This window comes from Petaurus breviceps, unplaced genomic scaffold (genome assembly GCF_028583685.1).
Source record: "Petaurus breviceps papuanus isolate PSGF00001 unplaced genomic scaffold, PetGlider_PUasm1.0 224, whole genome shotgun sequence".
Classification (NCBI taxonomy): domain Eukaryota; kingdom Metazoa; phylum Chordata; class Mammalia; order Diprotodontia; family Petauridae; genus Petaurus; species Petaurus breviceps.
The window spans coordinates 9,070,511-9,092,504 of record NW_027185887.1 but is presented as its reverse complement, the minus strand read 5'-3'; the positions used below and the strand labels follow the sequence as shown (position 1 = coordinate 9,092,504).

At 37.5% G+C, this 21,994-nt stretch overlaps 1 protein-coding gene across 5 annotated transcripts in view; it reads left to right on the top strand.

Moving 5' to 3' along the window:
* SLC66A2 (solute carrier family 66 member 2) overlaps positions 1 to 21,994 on the top strand; it is a 182,128-nt gene that overhangs the window by 30,969 nt on the left and 129,165 nt on the right. For 4 of the 5 annotated variants that reach the window (XM_069095017.1, XM_069095016.1, XM_069095019.1 and 1 more), the window contains exon 4: positions 6,685 to 6,738. The exons of the other annotated variant lie outside the window; for it this stretch is intronic. In XM_069095017.1, coding sequence (XP_068951118.1) covers positions 6,685 to 6,738 — 54 coding nt within the window. The remainder of the gene's footprint in view (positions 1 to 6,684; positions 6,739 to 21,994) is intronic. 5 annotated transcript variants of the gene reach the window in all.

The window sequence follows — 21,994 nt, the reverse complement described above, 5'->3', positions numbered from 1 at the left end:
AGAGTGTCTCTCATAGTAATTGCTGACAAAATTCTTTCCAGAATCCTTCACCTGGGAGATTGTAATCTACCTGAGAGCCAGTGTGGCTTCAGAAAGGGTTGAGGAATGTTTGTTATGGTGTTTGCACAGAAAAGAGGTCTCTACACAATATTTGTCAGTTTGACCCAAGGTCTTTGATACTGTCAGTCATGATGGCTTTTGGAAAATTGTCAAAATTGGGTTACCCAGAGAAGTTTATTAGTATTATACATCAGTTTCACTATGGTATGCTTGCCCGGGTTCTGAATAATCTCCTGCTTTCCCAATCACTAATGGAGTGAAACAAGGCTGTGTGCTTAGTCTCATGCTTTTTAGCATGTTTTCAATCATGTTGTCAAACATCTCCATCAAAGTCAGCTACCACACTGATGGTAAATTCTTCAACTTAAAAAGGCTACAAGCCAAGACTAAAATGGAGGGAGTGTTGGTCCGTGATTTTTTTTGTTTCCAGATGATTGTGTACTCAGTGCAGCCTCTGAAGTTGAGATGCAACAAAATATGGTTTGTTTCTCTGCTCCTCCTGCTAATTTTGGCTTAACAATGAACACCAAGAAAACATAGGTACTTCATCAGCCAGAAATACCATCTATATGTGGAACCATTGGTTACAGCACATGGAGAAGTTTTGAATACTGTGGAAAAATCAACTTATTTTGGCAGTATGCTTAGTGTTTGGGAGGCTCCAAAGGAAAGTGTGGGAAAGAAGAAGTATTAGACTGACTACCAAACTGAAGGTCTACAGAGCCCTTGTGCTGATCTCATTGTTTTATGCCTGTGAGACCTGGACTATATACCAGCACCATGCCAGGCAACAGAATCATTTGAATTACCTTAGGATGATTCTGAAGATTACCTGGCAGGATAAGATACCAGACACTGAGGTCTTTTCTTTAGCTAAATTGCCAAGCATTCAAACTCTACTGCAGAGAGCATAACTTATTCGAATGCCACATGTACTTTTGCCAAAAAAGACTTTTATGGAGAACTTCACACATGGTGGTCAGAAGAAGCAATACAAGGGCACTCAATGTCTCTCTTAAGTACTTTGGAATTTTGTGACATGGGAGACACTGTCAAAGAACTGTTTATGCAACATGGCATGCCCTCATAAAAGAAGGTGCTGTGCTGTATGAGCAAAGCAGAATTGAAGTAGCTCAAAAGAAATGTGAGATACATAAATTTAGAGAACCCACCACAGATGTTCATGTGGACTATTTGTGCCCCACTGTCGTAGAGAATTTCAAGCTCATAATAGCTTCATCAGCCACAGTCGGAAATGCTGTAACTTGGGTCTAACATAGTGATGTCATTTTGGTATAATACCAAACAATAACCAACCAACTCTTTGCAAGTGCTGAGCCATTGATTTAATTATAGCTATTTAATGTTACCTGAATCTAATCCCTGATTTTTATGAAGAACATAACAGATTAGTAGTGTCTTGTGAAGTAGATGGAGGAAGGAGCATCAGTAATGGGCTTCTTGGGAGTCAGGATGGCAGAGTAGAAACAGGACTTTCGTGGGGCTCGGGCTCCCACCTCCAATTCATGTAAAAGGTGACTCTGAACAAACTTTGGAGCTACAGAAACTACAAAATGATACAGAGAAGCTAACCTCCTGCTGAGGACAGCCCGGCAGGCCTGCAGGTAGCGGCCAGCACAGTGCTCTGGGAGCCGACCCCAGCCCCACTTAAGCTACAGGTTTTAGCCTCAGGGCCGAAGGCTGGAGGGACTTCAGATCACCTGCATCTGTGGTGGTTTCCAGAATTATCAACCCATAGATGCTAAGGACAGAGTGAGAGGTCAGTGCAGTGTGGACTTTGGGATCTGGTAGTTTGGTAGTGCGGTTTGGCCTTTATCCCCTGGAGAGAGAAGCTGCTGAGGCTCTGCGGCTGTGCTGCTGCCGCCACATGGCAGCTTCAACTCCTGGCCTGCAGAGTGTAGAGGGACCAAGCTACCAGTCTGAGGGGTAAATGTGCTTGCTTTAATTGGATCTGGATTGCAGTCTAGGGTAGAGGTCCTGGGGTGTGTGACCAGCTAGCCAGAGTGTGTGGAGGCTTCAGAGAGGGCACCCAACTAATATCTTCGGCAGCTGAGAAAACCCCAGCATTTGGGACAAAAGCTCCCATGTCTGGTAGCAGAGTCCTACTGTGACAAAAAGCCCAAAAGTCAAGTAATTGAGTGGCAACATGAGCAAATGAGGGAAACAAAGCAAACAGAGCAACCCAACTTTACACTCCTATTTTGGGGACAAAAAGGATCAAAGCATGGAACAAGAGGAAGACAGCCAAGTCAGAACTCCTGCACTAAAAGCTTCCAAGAAAAATACGAGCTGGTTACAGGCCATAGAGGACCTTAAGAAGGATTTTGAAAACCAAATAAGTGAAGTGGAAGAAAAATTGATCAGAGAAATGAGAATGATGTGAGAAAATTATGAAATGAGAGTTAACAACCTGACTGAAGAAAATAATACCTTAAAAAATGGACCAATTCAAATGGCAAAAGAGGCTCAGAAAGCTAATGAGGAGAAGAATGCCTTAAAAAGCCAAATTTGCCTGTTGGAAAAAATCTCAAAAGCTCACTGAAGAGAAGCATTCCTTCAGAATTATATTGGAGCAAATGGAAGCTAATGACTTTATGAGAAATCAAGATACTATTAAATAGATCCAAGCAAATGAAAAAATAGAAGGCAATGTGAAATATCTCATGGGAAAGACCACTGACCTGGAAAATAGATTCAGGAGAGAAAATTAAAAAATTACTGGACTACCTGAAAGCCACGATCAAAAAAAGAACCCAGAAATCATCCTACAAGAATTTCTCAAGGAAAATTGCCCTGATGTTTTAGAATCAGAGGGCAAAATAGAGGTTGAAAGAATCCACTGTCCACCTCCTGAAAAAGATTCTAAACAGAAAATTCCTAGGAATATTATAGCCAGCTTCCGGAGTTCCCAGATCAAGGAGAGAATATTACAAGCAGCCAGGAGGAAACAATTTGAATATTGTGGAAACACAATCAGGATAACACAGGACCTGGCAGCTTCTACGCTGAGGGATCAAAGGGCTTGGAATATGATATTCTGGAGGTCAAAGGAGCTGGAATTAAAACCAAGAATCACCTACCTAGTAAAGCTGAGTATCACATTTCAGGGGAAAATTGGTCATTCAGTGGAATAGAGGACTTTCAAGCATTCTTGATGAAAAAATCAGATGAATAGAAAATTTGACATTCAGAGACAAGAAGCAAGAGAAGCATGAGAAGGTAAACAGGGAAAAGAAATCATAAGAAACTTATCAAAGTTGAACTATTTACATCCCTACATGGAAAAACGATAATTGTAACTTATAAAACTTTTCTCAGTATGAGAATAGTTGAAGGGAATAGAAATGTGTGTGTGTATGTATATATATATATATTTGACTGTATATATGTGTACAGATACACACACACACACGTATATATACACACACACACACACATGGAGAGAGGGAGAGGGAGGGTACAGGACCAATTTAATAGGAAGGGATGATACTTAAAGGGTGAAATTAAGAGGTGAGAGAGGAATATAATGAGAGGAGATGGGGAGAGACATATTGGGGTAAACTATCATAGAAAAGGCAAAGAAAAATGGTTACAATGGAGGGGAAGAATAGGAAAGCAAAGGGGAATGGGACAACCTTATTCTCATTGAATTTGGCTTAGGGAAGCAATGACATACACACTAAATAGGGTATCTCACCCTACAGGAGAGTATGGGGGAAGGGGATGAGAGGGGGGATGATACAAGGGAGGGAAGGCTGGGGTGGAAGGAAGTTGGAAGCACCCACTTTTGAAAAGGGACAGGATCAAAGTGGAGAATAGAACAAGTGGGATGTGGGATAGGAGGGAGGGAAATATAGTCAGTCTTTTACAATATTTCCAATATGGAAATGTTTTGCATAGCTACACATGGACAACCTATATTGAATTGCTTATCTTTCCAGTACAGGTGTGTGACAGGGGAGGAAGGGAATGAATCTGGAATTCAAAGCTTTAAAATCAAATGTTATTAAAAAAAAAATATATATATATATATACACACATATATAGATATATACACTATTAATATTATTTTACATGTAACTGGGAAATGATATACAGGCACAGGGGCATACAGATCTATCTTGCCCTACTGGAAAGTTGGAAGGGGTGTGGAAGAAGATATGGGAGAGAGAAGATTGGAAGAGGGGATATGTACTGGGATCGCTATTTTGGGTTGGTGAGTAGGGGGGAAAATGGGGAGAAAATTTGTAACTCAAAATCTCGCAGAAATGAATGATGTAAACTAGACGTTAATAAAACATTTGATAAAAAAAAATAATGGGCTTCTTGAGTTCACTTAGAAAGAATGTATCGGATGTTCACTGCGGTAGTAGGAAAGAAGAAAATGAAAAGTTGTGTTTTAGAGTGAATTGGCAATTTTGTCCCTGGACCAACTTGGAGCATTTGTGTAATTAATTATAATAGAAATCTTCATCCGGGAAGATGGAAGGGAGAAAATAGTAGATACTTTTAGTCAGGAGAATGGGAAAATTTTCTTCCTAAGGTGACATATCCCATCATATCTCTACATTTCCTTCCTTTTTTGTTTTAAAATTTTATTGGTATATTTTATTTTACATTACAGAAATTTACAGAATACTTCCAGTTTGTGGGAGGTCTTTTGTAACAAAGTAATCCAGCTAAGTATAACTAACAATATATTGTTCTGCTATGAAAGTGCATACAACATTTCACATCTGTTACAACCCCACCACTTTTCAAGTTTTTTAATTAACAGAATTCTTTTTTTCTTTCCCTCCCATTTCCCAAATATGTATAGTTAAACACAACAAATTCCTTTAACAGCTGTATTAAAAAATTTATATGTCTCATTCTGCAGCTTAAATCAGTCACATTTCAGTGATGGACATAGGATGTTTCATTATTAGGCCTCTGAAATCTTTTTTTTAAGGCAATTCTTTTTTTCTTTTTTGGAGGGGGGAGGGCAGGGCAATTGGGATTAAGTGAGTTGCCCAAGGTCACACGACTAGTAAGTGTGTCAAGTGTCAGGTCGGATTTGAACTCAGGTCCTCCTGACTCCAGGGCCAGTGCTGTATTCACTAGCCACCTAGCTGACCTGGTCCTCTAAAATCTTGAATGGTTAGTTGTAGTGATCATAGTCCTTACAGTTCCAGTTATTTATTTTTTTACAATGTTACTATTGTATAAATTGTTCTGGTTCTGCTCATTTCATTCTTCATCAGTTTATAAAGGTCCTCACCTCAGAATTGTTTTTTTTTTTTTTTTGGTGGGAGGAGGGAAGGCAGGGCAGTTGGGCTTAAGTGACTTGCCCAAGGTCACACAGCTATTAAGTGTTAAGTGTCTGAGGCCGGATTTGAACTCAGGTCCTCCTGACTCCATGGCCAGTGCTATATTCACTGCACCACATTAGCTGCCCTTGTTCATTTTTTATAATACTGATTATAGTATAAATTGTTATGGTTCTGCTCACTTCACTCTGTATCAGTTCACAGAAATCTTTCCATATCTTTTTGAAATCATCTGTTTCTTCATTTCTTGTAGTACAAAAGATTCCATCACATTCATCTAATTCACAACTTATTCAGCCATTCATCAGTCATTGGACATCCTCTTAGTTTCTAGCTTTTTGCTACCACAAAAAGACCTGTATAAATATTTTTTTGGATATAAAAACCCTTTACTTTTTTTTTCTTTTTCCTTTTCCTTTTTTTTGGGGGGGGGAGGACGGGGGGAAGTATAACTAACAGTGGTATAGGTAGTTCAGAAGGCACACATGGTTTAGTAATTTTTTGTGTATAATTCAAAATCTCTCTCCAGAATGGCTATACTCATTCATGGGCTCTCTAATAGTATATAAATTTGCCTGTTTCCCCACAGTTTCTCCAACATTTATCATTTTTCCTTTTTTGTTATTTTTGCCACTCTGAATGGAGGTGGGATGGACTCAGAATTGTTTTAATTTTCATTTCTTTAATAGTGATTTGGAGAATTTTTTTTTACATGGTCATAGATAGCCTGCATTTTTTCCCTTGAGAGTAGCCTGTTTGAATCCTTAGACCATTTATCATTTGGGGAGTGACTCTTTTTCTTAGAAGTTTGAATCAGTTCTTTACATATCTTGGATATGAGATCTTTATTAGAGAAACTCGATGTGAAATTTTTTTCCCTCAGTTTGTTTCCCTTTTAATTTCCTTTTCTTTTAACATAATTCACTGGAGAGTTAATCTAGATGGCTTTATTTTCATTTTAGACCTTGTCAAATCTGTATGGGGACCTTTTGCTGTTTTTCCTTTAAATGTTGGAAGATGAAGAGATTAAAATATAAGAGAACAGGCGAGGAAGGCATGGATGGGTGTTGTGTGTGGGTATGGAGTAAGGTGTTCAGAGTGATGGGTCAGTGAATAGGAAAGATAATTCTACAAAGCACAGAAACCTCAAGAATTATGGCCTATTTCTGTTAGTGTTGAAAAGAAGAAAAGGGTGGGGACATAAAACCACTACTTGCCTCTCAAACTCGTCTGTTTTTTGTCTTCTTTTCTTCCTTTTCTGTTTGTTTGTTTGTTTTTAATTTTTAAAATATAGCTGCAGATAGTAAGGATGAAGAAATCAAAGTTCCACCCAGGCGATCCTATCTGGGTATGTATGATGCAGACCCATGCTGCATGAAATTACCATCTGAACACATTTTGTTTTTCATTTCTATTAGAGTGCTTTTCCTGCTTCCCAGTTTCTTGCCTCTAGCTTCTTCCCAAGGCATTTCCCCATTTCTATTATTGTTATTTCATTTCTTTTTGTTTTTTCTGTTATTCTAGATGTGGTTGCATGCAAGTTATTTCTGCCAATAATCCAGATAAGCCATTTTGCAAATTAACCAAGTTGCAACTTGTCTCATTTCATGCATGAAGCAGTTCTATTTTTCTGTTTGTGTGTGGCTAGTTTTCTTTTGGTGGTGGTGGTGATGGTGGGGAGAGGAGGGGGCGTTGGAAGGTTGTGTGGGATTGGGAGGAAGGGCAGAATTATTGATGGTATTTCTCTTTGCTGCTTTGTTCTTGTCCATGCTTGCCTTCATTCCTTTTCTATATCTGGTTTGCCAGAAAGTATTGAATTGGTGGCTGCTAGAGTACAAGATTTACTTTTATTCTCCTTTATATTCTTTTATAAGCCAACAAGACAGCTTTACATAATTCTTTAGGATGAATGCGGTCTGCTTGGGTCTTTTGCTTTCTCTGAAAATTCTCTTGCACAAGCACTCAGGAAAAGGCAATGGCTCTTTGGTTCCAGTTTATTCCTTACCCCTAATTTTCTTTTCTTTCCTCAGCTTCTTTTTCTGTTCCTGGGCATTCACAAAAATCATTAAAGTACTTGTGAATTTGCTAGTTATTAAGTGCACATTCTTTGCCCCACTTCATTCTGATGGAGATTTACCATCTTTCCCTCATTCATTCTTCAGGTTCTTTATGAATTGACGTTTGCTTGGCCTAGTACAAATAGACTGAAATTTATACTCAGTACCTGTATATGATACTGTATGTAAGCCCAAAGGGGCACTTTTTGGAATGTTTGACTTTCTTTCAGTAGTTGTAATTCCTAAGGAGAAAGAGACATTTGGGAATATGAAGCATAGGGTTATCTGCATGTAGCAGAATACGTTTTTTCAGCTTCTGTCTAGCAGGACAAACTTCTTTTACTGTAAAGAAAAAACATAATATTTATAACAAAAATGTGAATGAAGGATGATTTCTACTTTTCAAGCCCTACAAATAGTATATTTTGACTAATAATATAATTTGCAATGCCCTTTTTTGCTTTTGTTCTTTCCAACTTTTTCCCTTGGTATTTTAACTCAAGTAGATTGTTTGTCTCTTTAAAATTTGTTTATAATCCTTGTGAATTTGAAAATTTATATGGAAAAGTAAGAAATCTGATTCTAACATTGACTTTTTTTTTTTTTTTGCTATCTGCTAATGCTTCATCATTGAGGATGTCGATAGAACCACAACCTGTTGGGTTTTCTTACTAGGAAGGTATCTGAAAACTTTGAGGATCTAATTAGAGGGCAGAAATGATTGTCTTCTTTAAGCAAATTTATTTTCTGCAGAAATTGATGTTTGTTGAATTGAATAGTTTCATTCAATTCAAGCATCTTGTAAGCAAAGAGAAGATGAAAGTGTATTCCAACTTGGCTCTTCTAGGTGCTTTGTTAGTTTCCACCAATTTTCTTGCTTTCATTGTCCCTTTTCTTAACTCCCCAACATAGAGATCTGATCAGGTTATTCCACTTGAAATCTTAAAAGACTCCCTTTTGTTATGAAATAAAATCTAGACTCCATTAGGCTGTCATTCAGTTCCCTCTACTCCTTCAGAGTCTGGCTCTACCCTACCTTTCCAGCTTTGCTTTGCACTCATCCCTTCAATGTATTCTGTATCTTCCATATTCTTTATTTGTGCAAAATGAGATTGCTCACTGATTTTTGGCCATAGCCCAAGCCTCTTTCCCCCTCCTATCCCATCCATACCTGTGGAAGTCATACACGTATGTCACAACTCAGATCAGATGTTACCTCTTCCGTGAAATCTTTTCTGCCTTTTTTTACTCCCATTTTTTTCCAAGATAGAAATTATTTTTCACTCCTTGGGACTCTTGTAGTGCTTTGTACCTCTTATATGCATTTATGTTATTTGTGTACCTCATCTTCCTTGATTGTGAGCTTCTTGAAGGTAATAAGTGCCTTGACTTTAAAACATGCTTACTGTTTATTTGTGTTTAATGAATCTGTGATCCAGGATGAAACGAACATCCTCTAAGCAGAATTTTACTGACTTAAAAACAAGACTAATACAAGAACAGTTTGAATCTTTCCTTTTTTTGTGAAATAGAAAAAGTAACTTTTGTAAGCTGTCCTCCAAACATGGTGCCTAAAAAACATCCTGAGGAGTAGGTCTGATGTTTTTTCATTATGGCCTTCTTTTGGAGTGGAGGTGGAATTATTTTTTTCAATAACTATTTTACCTTTAGTTTAACAATTTTTAAAATGTATTTGCTATGGAATTAGAGACAGCATGGCTTCTAGTGACTCATCCTCCACTTTGTAAACTTTGCTCACTGAAACTTTTCTCTAGTCTTAAGTCTTGAAGTCTCTCCCAGAATTTGATGTAGATTTGACTTCTGCACTTCTTGATCTCAGAGGTTCTTATTTTTCAAATAGATCAACATCTATTCCTCACCGCCCCTTATCTTATTTTTTGAATCAGTAGTTGTGATCTCAGTTTGTTCTGTGTCCTCGTTATAGGGTTTGAAGTATATAAGAATATAAATGCCTCTGTATAACAAAGATTGTAGCCTTTGAAGTAAATTATTGGACTCTCCACAAAACCTGGAATGTGGAAGGTAGTAAATTCTTTGGGGGCAGGGAAGAAGTTTGGTGGATGTTTATGTGTAATTTATATACCATTTATCTTTAAAGACAGGATATCCTTTATGGGTGACCTTGTAAATAGTTACTTGCCTATAGTTGACAAATAGGGAAGCATTCTAATGGAGGAAGAATGAATTGTTAAAAATGAATAGAATAAGTTAAAAGAGGCACTTTTTAAAAAACTTAATTGCCAGGCTGCTTTAGGGATTTTTGAAATACATACATACATAACATATATTTTTTTTCCTCTTCAAAGTAGGAGAATTGATATTAAAAACAAGGGGATAGCATTTTTTTTAGAGTATATACTTAATTTCGCAGATTGCCAAAGTCACCAAATGGATTTAAGAAATAGCCTTTCCCAGTTAGTGGAATGGTCACTCATTTCATTTGGGGTGTTATGTAGAAATTTAGAGCTAGGAAGGACTTCAGAGATTATTTAAGGGAAGCATCTGTGGTGTAATAGAAATAGCATGGACATGCAAGTTCATTGGCCAGAGTTTTAGTCCTATCTCTGCTAACTAGTTTTGTAATTTGGAATTACAAAGAATTTGTTAACTTTACCCTCTAGAGACCTCAGTTTCCATATGTATAAAGTGAGAGGCATGCCTAAGCATTCGCTGTCCTGCCTACTGCTGGTTGGGAGTCTGCCTGCAGGCACCTTGCCAATGAATTCTGACAGTTAATGGGAACATCTGTTAAGGAGCCATCCCATTATCCTAGCCAGCCCCCTAGTGTCACTGTTTGTCTTCACAGCCATTAATTGCACTTGAAGCCTTGTGAAGCTTAGACTAGGAGTAGAGAATGTTTAGTTTGCCTTTTATTTAATACCAAGAGATACCTTCTATTTTGATTGTTTTTTTTTGGAGGGCAGTTGGGGTTAAGTGACTTGCCCAAAGTCACATGGCTAGGGCTAGTAAGTGTGTCAAGTATCTGAGGCTGGATTTGAACTCAGGTCCTCTTGACTCCAGGGCCAGTGCTCTATTTACTGAGCCACCTAGACACCCTGATAACCTTCTATTTTGAATAATTTGTGGCCTTGTAGGGCAAGTATTTTGAAGAAAATTTCAGCCTAACAAAAAGTGTTATATATTGTAATATATATTACATGTAATATATAACACATTATGTAAGTATCATATAAGGAATATATGATTGCCAAATTATGAGTTGGAGATGGAGTAGAAACATCTCTGAGTTACTGTTGTCAGTTCTTAAAAAAAAGTTTAAAAAATGTGCTTTTTAGGGAAAAATCCTCTTATGTTGAAAAACCACTTACTACAATGACATCTGAGCAAAGGACAATTTCTGTGTTATTTGTGTTTAATAGTTAGCACTATGTGGTTATGTAACCAGTTAAATAGCAACGGAATAACTAGTACTAGGTTTGCTGCATCTGTTAAAAAAAACTTGTGATCAAATTTTGAACTGGAATGAACCTTACAGTATGTGTTTTATAATTCAGAATGCTCTAAGCCAAGCAAAACTTTGGACTCTCCTCATCCTTTGTTAGGCATGCATTTCCTGGCAATGTGAGTCCCTTCTGTGCTGAGGGAACAAGAAAAGAAGTGTCTGGAGATTTAGAAACCTGTGGTTAATTTGAGAAAGTTAGAGGCAGCTTGGTGACACAATGGGTGGAGCCAAGACTTGGAATCCGGAAAACCCAAGTTCAAATTCCTCCTCCGACCCTGAACCTGGGTTATTCATATCCTCTTGATCAGCAAATGCCATGGGGACTGAGTGCTAACTCAGAGATAGGTGTTGTACTAGGCAGATTGCTGATGTTGCTTTGCCCTCTACAAGCTTTTGATCTAAGATGAATGAATTGGACATGGAGTGAAATATCAAGGACATACAGGCGTGGGAACTGTCATTGTAAAAATTTAAGTAAAAATTATAATATGTGTATCAAAGCATTAAGAGAATTTATTGATGATAATAAATAAAGGAATTTGGTTAAAATAGGAAAAACTATTTTTGGATCCTTTGTTTTTATATCCTATAACCACAGGTGACTTTCCCTCAAGTAAACAAACTCATGAGATTTTTTGGGAGGATTTAATTTAAAATCAGTACAGCCCATTAACATATGTGAACTTAACACATACACTTTTCTAGTTGTGGTAATAACATCTTATATTTTATACCCGCCATTAAACTGCTATTCTCATGCCTTTTTTTTTTTTGACATAAAGGTTCCCTGGGTCCTCCAGGTCAGGATGTGACCCCTGTCTGTGCTAGTGGAGTGAAAACTCTGGCAGGTCTCACCTGAATGGCTATGGGCCCAGGGCTAGACTTTCTCTCCCCTAGACCATCCCTTAACCTAAAGAGACTGATTACCAGATTAGGTGATTAGGTTCTGTCTTATTGGCCAAAGAAATTAATGAAAAGTTATCTCCCTAAGTACAGTAGTGGTTGTAATTCTTGTCTGCAAAGGAAGTACCCAAATTTCATGAAATCACAGCTTTTTATTGGAAGTATTTACATATTTGTGCATAGAACCTTATCAATTACAAAATTACTCTTCTGTGTGCATTCTTATTTGATCACAACAATTCTGTGAGGTAGATGTTATTGTTGTCCCCATTTTACAGATGAGGAAACTCAGGCTAAGAGAGGTTAAATAACTTGCCCAGGGTCACACAATTAGTAAGTGTCTTTGGGAGTATTTGAACTCAGGTCTTCCTGATTGAGTCCCACGTTATGCACTGTACCATCCAGCTATCTAAAGCACATATTCTTATTAATTTAACTTTTTTTTAAACTTACAGATGAATATCAGATTGTTTACTGTCTTAGGCAGGGAGAGAATTTGGAACTCAAAATTTTAAAAAATGAATATTAACAATTGTTTTTACATATAATTGGGAAAAATAAATTATTAAAATAAGCTTACAGATGAGGAAACTTGGATTTGGAGAAGTAATTTTACTTGTCTAAGGTCACATACTAAGTATCAATCAAGATTAGAATCCAGGTTTCTCCCTTATCCATTGCCCATTCTGTGACATATATGATAAAGAAGAAATAATACAGGTGTTCTTGGTTATATTGTTGCTTTTTTTTCCTTCTCTCCCAACTCTCACCACAGAGGATATGACCCCATTAATCTATTGCTAGCCACATTCTGACCTCTGCCTCTGCTCTGCTAGAACAGCAAAAAAAAAACAAAACAGGGGTTTTTCCTCTAGAAAGAATGGAGAGCAGGCAGAATTTTGCAGTGACCTATTGTAGTACCACTGTGGCCAGGACTTGTATTTAAGTGCTTCACAAGGGAAGGAACAGGTCCTGGGGAGCAGGTGGGATTTTAAGGGGGAAATCACTAGGCTATAAAATAGATAGGATTAAAGCTACATAGGAATTATTGGATATGACTTACCCAATGCTTTTGTTGGGGAGGCAGCTAGGGCAGAAAGGTTTCTTTGTTTCATGCATATTGGAAGGTTTTGCATTACTGATGTGGTCCCTGTGCAGAGCATCCACTGACTTGTCAGACCTGGTTGATTCTCTGTTCTATGCTAGACATCTATGTCACCACTAAAGCCTTGTCTCCATGGAGAAAAAGAGAGAAAAGGGAAGTCCTTGGCATTCACCAGAACCACTAGAACTATTAACATATCTCTTAAGGTGTATGTTTGACAACTGTATTCTTAAAAGCTAAGTAAACCTTTTGTACTCCTTGCCTGTGTTGTCAGTAATTCACATTGTTCTTGGTGTCTGAAGTCAGGACTACTATCAACAACCCTCCCCCACACATGCAAAGGATTTGTGTTATTTCTTCTTTCTGTCACAGCCAGGTGATTGTTATCTGTACTCAGAGGGAATGCTGGCCTCTCTCCTAAAAGAGAAATTGGAGAGAAGTGATCAATGCTTTTGCACTCTCCAGGTATCATGGAGAACAAAATGCCCCTTCAAGAAAGAAAGTGGATAAAGGGCATTATTGTGAAAATTAAGAAAAAAGGATTAGAAGAGGCAGAGTGGGGAATCCTGATCTGTGTCAGGAGGTTGGAAGGTGGAAGAATGTGACAGAATTTTAGAAAGGGAAGAAAGAAAGATGACAACATTTGGAGTGAGGAACTTCTTTGCAAAGAGAAAGGAGGAGCTGCTTTTCCTTCTGAGAGTGATGAGGCAGATTCACTGGTTAGCTCAGGTAAGAGTTCTTCTCAAGAATCAGAGGAAGAAAAGACAAGTGATGATGGTTGTTGACTTCCTGCTGAAGATGTGGTACAGAGGTAGCTAGATGTCAATTTGATAACAGAGGGATCTGCTTCTTTTCTGAGTTATGTCTCCTGATGTGATATGTCAAACCTCATGTCTGCCACCTGCTTGTGGCGTTTCATGGGTGCACAGACAATATTGTACAAAGGATCCTGAACATTGCTAAAGATAATAATGTTTTGAGTAAGAGATGAAGGAAAATCCTAGAAGGAGAGATGAGTATTTTCATTCTTGCTGCTGATTGAAAGTAAGGGCTTTAGAAAAGAAAGGCAGATTTGGGGTTAAGAAGATGCTGTCTGAGAATTTGGATACCTGGACAATCTGGAGCAAAGCTTAGATTAGAAGAATGCTGGGCTCTTGGCCAGTGATGGAGTGCACCTAATAAGAGCTGGACAGATTGTATTTACTTCTAGAGACTTATAAATCTAATAAAACAACTTTTAAAAGAAAAAGGAGGAGGAGAAAAAAACTGCCTCTGAACTGCTTCCAATTAGAGGGGAACCTGTGGCCTACTTGTGGCTTTGAGTCCATAGGTTCTCCACCCTTGCTATAGTGATAACTTAGAGAAGCAGCTCCAGTGTACCTAGAAGAATACAAGTGCAGCCACCCAGAAATAGATCAGAAACAAAATGCAAGAAGGTAGCCACCAACAAAACCCATGAACCGCACAAGAAGTCTGAACACAGTATGGCTAACGTGCAGGGCGAGCTTATAACTCATAACACAAGGAAGCAAATCTGATATCCCTGAGACTTGGTGAAATAGAACTCTTGACAGAAATGTGAATCTGGAAGAATGTACTGTATGTATTCAAAAGAAACAGATAAAAAGCATTGCATTATAAAAACATGCTCCTTTGAGGAAATTCAGGAACCAGAGGGGTAAGTATTGTAGGTCTTATTAAGCTAAAGAGTGATAGAAGTAGGAAGAGAAGTGATCATCATCATAAAGAGATACACACGTGTGTGTATAGGTATATACATACATATATGTATATATATGTATATACACACGTGTGTGTCTGTATCCCATAGAGCTCTTAGGCAAAGAGAAAAAAATAGATGGGTTGAGAAAATGAATCAAAAGCCTGACTTAGAGGCATGATTCAATAGTAATGGGACAACTTCCCATTATTTTGAAATCTTTTGGAGCTTTCTGCTAAAAGTAAAGTGACTAATAATTCCTTTGTTTCTTTAGTGATGATTTCATCTGTCAAAGGTGGAGAAACCAATGGTCTATTTATAAACAAGAAAGAGAAACTAGTTGTTGGGGTGGATATAATGGGAACCAAGAGGGTGTTAAAGGAGAGGAAAACTGGGCATAATCTGATACACATTCTAGACTTTGGGAGAGCAGATTTCAAAAGAATAGGTAGGATCATGTGTCCTAAAATTCTCCAGGGAAAGATGTCCTGGAAGAATGGGAATCTCTCAAAAAGACAGTTCTGAAAACAAAGAAACAATTCATGTGAATAGAAAATAGGGAGAATCTTCTAAAGGCACGAAGAAGAATATAAAGGGAATTCATACTACTGCTTAGGAGTTAAGAAGACATATATAGCAAATGGAAGAAAGGGCAGAGAGTGGATGTTGAATATAAAAATTTGTCATAGCTCTAGAGTGGCAGGAATTCTAAATCTTTTAAGTAGCCAAAGGTGATGAAGGAAGCTAAGGACAGCAAAGTGAAGATTTTTTTCTATTTCAAAGGAGGGATGTGACTGCTATTCATCATGAATGGGTCAGTGCATTGGATGATGGAATGAAAGTGGAGCTGCTCAAATTCCTTACAGCTCTAGGTTTTTGGTTCCAAGTTTTAATTTGCTTCTATTTTCTTTGATATGGAGTACATGCCTTGTACTTTAAAGGATGGAACATAAATGGCCAATAGAGAGTTAATACCTTCATTAACTAAGAAGGGAAATAAGAGAGCACTTAGGTGACTTTGATGAGCTCATCATCAGGCCCAAATGTACCACATTGGGATACAAAAAGAGCTGGTAAATGTTATTATCGAGCGGCTGTTAGTGATCTTTGCAAAGTTATGGAGAGACTAGGAAAAGTGTTGCAAGACTAGACTAGAGTACATGTTTCAGCTTCCAGAAAAGGAGAGCGAACATGGAGTCTCCACATCAGAGGCCAATGAACTAGATTTTTATTCTTGGCAAACTTCTAGGATGTCATTAAAGGTTTGATAGGGAACATCTGGAAAAGAACCATCATGATTTGGCAAGTCAATTTAACTTCATGTCTTTTTTTTTTAAAGGTTACTAAGACTGGCAAAATGATGGGATTGTTGTAAATAAAGCTTGCCTAGATCTTAGCAAAACATCTGACAAAGTCCCTTGAGCTTTTCTTTTGGAACACACAGTAGTATGGTTAGGTAGACTTAAGAATTGGTTAAATGGTTGGGATATAAGAGTAGTCATGGGTAGGGTGTCACCTTTAGTAGGGTGCTTCAATGATCTGTTTAATGTTTTGAATAGTCAGGAAGTAAATCTGAAAAAATTTCAGATGTTTTTTGTGGACTACAAGCTCAAAATGAGTCTATATAGTGATAGGGCAGCAAAAAACCCTGATACGATCTTAGACTGGGACTGGGACACTGCCCCTACACTAGACTCTCATCACTTCAGACCCAGACTATTACAATAGCCTCCATATACCTTCCAGCCTTAAGTCCTTACCCTGTTAAATCAATACTTCTAAGAGTTCTGAAAGTAGTAGTACTTAAGCATATGTTTGATCATCACTCCTTTGCTTAGTAAACTCCAGTGTCTCCCTGTTTCTCTAGGATCAAATACAGACTCCTCTATTTGGTGTAACAAGTCCTTTGAAGCCTAGTTCCAGTCTACTTTTCTAGCCTTCTTATACATTAAACCATTTCATGTGTTTTGTAGTCCAAACAAACTGATTTTTGTGTTGTTCCTTACACATGGCAATTCTTGCCTCCATACCTTTACATGGGTTATCCCTAAGGCTTGAAATATGTTCTTTTATTCCAATTCTTATAGTCCTGAGTTAATTTTTTAAAATTTTGTTTCTTTTACCTCTGGAGATGGATAGGATGCTTCATCATTGATCCTCTGAATCATGATTGATCAGATTAGGGGTTTCAAAGTTATTCTTAAAGTGTGTTTACTGTATAAGTTGTGTATGCCTTTTTCTGCTCACTTCACTCTGTATCTCTTCATATGTCTTCTCCAATTTCATTGAAATTGTCTCCATCATAATTTCTTATAACACAGTAGCATTCCTTTATATTCATATGCCGTAATTTGTTTAGCCATTCCTCAGTTGATGGGCACCTTTTCAGTTTCCACTTCTTTGCCACCACAGAGAATGTACTTACAAATGTTTTTATACATATGGGTCCTTTTCTTCTTTCTTTCATCTCTTATACCCCTAGCAGTATTGTTGAATCAAAGAATATGACTTTAGGGGCATGGTTCCATATTACTTAAAAAAAAAACTAGACCAGTTTATTTTGTATTAATGGGAATACCAAGTTATTTTTAATGTTCAGCTCAAACACCTCCCAAATGAAGGCTTTGTGAAGGAATGAAATGAAATGAAGCCTGATAACCCCCTTTTTTCCCCCCAGCAGCTAATTCTACTTCCTATTACCTTGTATTTTGTATGTATATTTCACTTGTTTACATATTTTTTTTTCCGATAGAATATTAGTTACATCAGGGAGAGACTGTTTCATTTTTGCCTTGGCCATCCAGCTGCTAGACTTTGTCTCCCTCAGTAGTCCGTAGGTCAGAGGGCCAAGGCTACAGCAGAGACTTGAATATTTAGTTCACTTCTTAGGACCAAGTAAGAGGTTAGAAGCAAGAGAAAAAACCAGGATCTTGCTGAATCCATCCCCTAGTTCTTAATAACTACTTGTTGATTGTGTTTTGCTTAAATATTTCTTCATCCATTCATTGACTGAAGAGGTGATAGTCCTATCATAATCTACTTTGGTCAGACCACATGTGGAGTATTATGTTCAGTTCTGGTTGCCACATTTTAGGAAGGAAATAGCTAGAGAATGCCCCGAGCAGAGAATGGTCTGCATGGTAACAGGCCTTAAATATTTTCTTACAAGTTGAAGTAACTCTGGCTTTGTTTATCCTGGAGAAGATGAATATTATAGTGAACTCCACTTTGAATTAATAATCTAAATAGATATTTTCTGTCAATCATTGAGATCACAGTGATTCTGTCACAGAAAGCACAATGGAGCTGTAGTGTGTGTAAGTAAGGTGAATTTTGGTGTGTGTAAAGTGAATTTTTGTTTATTATTTCTCAGAGTTCAGTTTCCCAGGATCCATAGCCATGGTCCTTGGTAGCTTTCTGTAAGTAAGATGAATTCTATTGTAGAGAAGATGGATTTTAGGGTGTGTATAGTGAATTTTTGTTGTTATTTCTTAGAGTTCAGTTTCCCAGGATCCATAGCCATAGCAATCTCTTATTCCCACGTATTAGATATGAGTTCCCACAGTTATGGTTCAAAACATCTCCACCACGCTTGCCCAGCATTATATAATGCTAACTAATGTAAATATCCACTGTGACTGCACAGTGAGATACAGGGATGGGGTGATGTAAACTTGTGAGACTGTTGCTGGCAATATACCTTCTTTATCTGTTGCCCCTATAAAGTAGGTGGTCATTGGTTAGTGGATGGGGAACCTTAGGGTTGAATGCACAAATGCTGTATGTGCCTCAGTTGGCCTCCATTGAGGCTTAGGAGAAACCTTAGGGTTGAGTGCACAGAAGCTGTGTGTGCCTTGATCAGCCCCCATCAAGGCTTGGGGGAAATTTGTGTTTGCCTGAACCGGCCCCCATTGAGGCTTGATAGGATTTAAGGGATGCATGAGTTGTGCCTGTCTCTACTGATCCCATCAAGACAGAGGCGTAGTTGCCCCCCTTCTCACTGGCCTCTGCTAAAAGGGTGATTAGGGAATGTGGGAGGAGTTTGTACTCCCATTATCAGCAATCCTCTTTTGAGAAAACTAGACTAGACTAAAGTAATATTTTTAACCCCTTCTTCGTGTCTTTCCTGTTTGACCAGACCAAGAGTGCATCTGTGCTAGCAGCCCTCCTGTGTGCTGTTTTTATTTGTCTTGCAAGTGGAAAGAGCATTAGATTTGAAAGTCAGAAGAACTAGGATCAAGTCATGACTGCTGACTTTGAGTGACCTCAGGCAACTCTTTGGGCCTCAGTTTCCTCATCTCTCAAGTGACTGTTGATTCTGGATTGTTGTGATAAAATGCTTTTGCAATACACTGAAGCCCAAACTTCTTTAGAACTCCCATAAAATCTAGGAGAAGAATAGATGACTATTGGCTACACCTTAAATCCTTGCTGTAGGAATGTTAGGAAAATCTTCAAAGCCCACTCTAATAATGTCTCCATTTTAGGCACCATTACATGAAGTTGGAGAGATGTTTTTGAGCAGACAGTTCTGCTTGATATCTCTTAAATTGCAATACATTAATTAGTTATGTACATAATTGTGAGGGAAAGGTGATGAATGAACCTGAGTAATGAAAATTAGTTATAGGGTAAAAAACATAAATATATTAGAAGGAATAGTATCAGACAAAACTAAGGCTGAAATTTAAAAGGGCTTTTCTGTGTGTATTTGCCCCTTGTGGCTGTATTTCACCTTGCTTATCTTTAAGAAATTCATCTTGGAGAGTTGGGAGTGGATGGGGTTGGAATGTGTGTGGGGTGGGGGAAAGAGAAATTATCTTCTCCAAGCAGGAGGAATATGTTTGATATTCTAGTCTAGTAGTTTAGCTCTGTAAGCCCTGTAAGGTGGGGGATAAGATCCATTTCAGGTGTTTTTTGGAATCTAGGAACAATAGAAGAGACTTAAAGACTTAGCTGTTCTCTTGCCAGATGTCTTGTGTTTTGAGGTTTGGATTTAGTTTGAAACATTTTTAAAAAGTGAAATTTTACTTTTTATAGAAAACTATTTTGTGGTTTAATAGGTCACAGTGGCCAGAAACATGATTTATTCTACCTGAAATGAACTTTTCTTTCATTTTCTTCTACTTTTTCGCCTTTCCTAGAAATTTCTCTTCGATTCTTAGATTAATCTATAAGTTATTTGATAACAGATCTTTGACTTTTTTTTTTTAAGTTAAGGATAATTCTATTTCCGGGCTCCTTAATTACCTGTTAATTCTTTCCTGTTTATGTCTTAAAGCAAATTCCTAGTTATTGTCTGCTAAGAATGGAACTTTTGGAATGAAATAGTTGTCATTTTAACTGTGCTGCCTTCAGCACTTTATAGGAAGGGTAGATTGCATTCCCTGGAGGATGAATGGTTCGATTTTTTTTTTCTGGGTAGCTGAAAATGGAAACTTCTTTTTAATTACCAGTGTCTCTTTAAATGTCCTTCTATTTTGCTGTATCCTTTTGCCCCAGGCCTTTTTAGTACCTAATTTTCCTCAAATATACCTGGCTATTCCTCTTCCCCGCCCCCACCCCCATCTCTGCCACACTAGGTATGTTAAATTGTATTTTTTTTTAACCATTTGTTTTTTAATTTTTCTATGCCTTACCTTCACAATGTCAAATTCTTTCTGGATTTTACTTATAGGTTCAAGTTAGTGGCCAAGAGTACTCTGTTTCACTTTTTAAAAGACTTTTATTGGGATTATCACATTGGTTATCTCCTGTTTTACTTTTAGCCTTAACTATCCTACTTCTAGTAAATATTATAATTTATTACTATTGTGGATTTTTGTCATTTCATGGCATATCTGGTAATTGGCAATTACTGTAGGATTCTTTTTAGAGAAAAATTAGTAAATCTATTTGATTGATGGAATCAAGAGTCCCATTCGACTTTCCTCCCTTCCATTTGGTGGTTTTATAACTCTGACAAGAATTTCTCCCTTCCAGTGCCCTCATGCTGTGTTCCTCACTGCAGACTAAGTAGAGAAGCAGGACTATGGCAGGCATCTGTTCGGTTCGGTTTTATTCACCTTGATGGTGAGGCAGGGTCACTCTGGTCTTGAAGGTAGCATAGACTTAAACCCTACTTCTCTGGGTTGCCCTTGGGGGAAAAAATCTACTAATAATAGTATATTTACCTTTATATTACTATATTATATTATATATATATTATTATATTACCTTTATATTACTAATAATAGTATATTTACCTTTATATTACTATATTATATTATATATATATTACCTTTATATTACTAATAATAGTATATTTGCCTTTATATTACCTTTATATTACTATATTATATTTTATATATATATTATTATATTACCTTTATATTACTAATAATAGTATATTTACCTTTATATTACCTGCTATGTGTCAGGCACCATCCTAAGCACTATACAAACGTTGTCTCATTTGATCTTCAGAGTACTCCTAGATGGTGAGTGCTGTTATCTTCATTTTACAGTTGAGGAAACCTAGGCAAACAGAGGTTAAGTGACTTGCTTAAGGTCAAACAGCTACTAAATACTTAATGCTGGATTTGAACTCAGGTCTACTTGACTGCAGGCCCACGGCATTTTATCCATTGTGCCACCAAGCTGCCTCAGTTTCTGATATAATTCTCACTTAATGTATTCGTAAATGGCTTCACTTTTTGTTTGTTTAATGATGCTTTTTTTTTTTGAACAGCCATTTAAAAAATACTGTCTCCTTACCACTGAGCTCTACTAAGGTAAACCAAGAAAAATTCAGTCAGAACTGAATGATTTTGGAACCTTGGAGACATTATATTCAGTGTTCTGAGCCCTAGCACTTAGCACAGAGCCTGGTGCATAATAAGCACTCAGTGTTTGTTAAATGACTTGTCATCTCCTGTCTCTTTGTCAAGAAAAGGGAGTTGTGTTTCTGTCTTTCAGGGCCAGGATTTGGTTGTTGGATTTCATTTGAGTTATTGTAGACATTGTTTTCGTGGTTTCACTTTCTTCACTCTGCATTAGTTTATGTGGGTCTTGTGTTTGTGTTTCTCATTTCTTAGAGCAAAATAATATTCCATTGTATTCACATACCATAATTTGTTTAGCCATCCTCAATAGATGGGCACTCATTTTGTTTCTAGTTTTTTGATACCTCAAAAATGCTGGTTTTAATATTTTGTTTGTGCTTTTCCCTCCTAGCAGCTAGGTAACATATTCTTTTTCTTTTGTAAAGATTGTCTTTTTGGGTTAACATGAAAAACTATCACTTTTGCCACATGGAACGTTCTTTCAAGTGGGCCCTGCTGATCTTCATAGCTA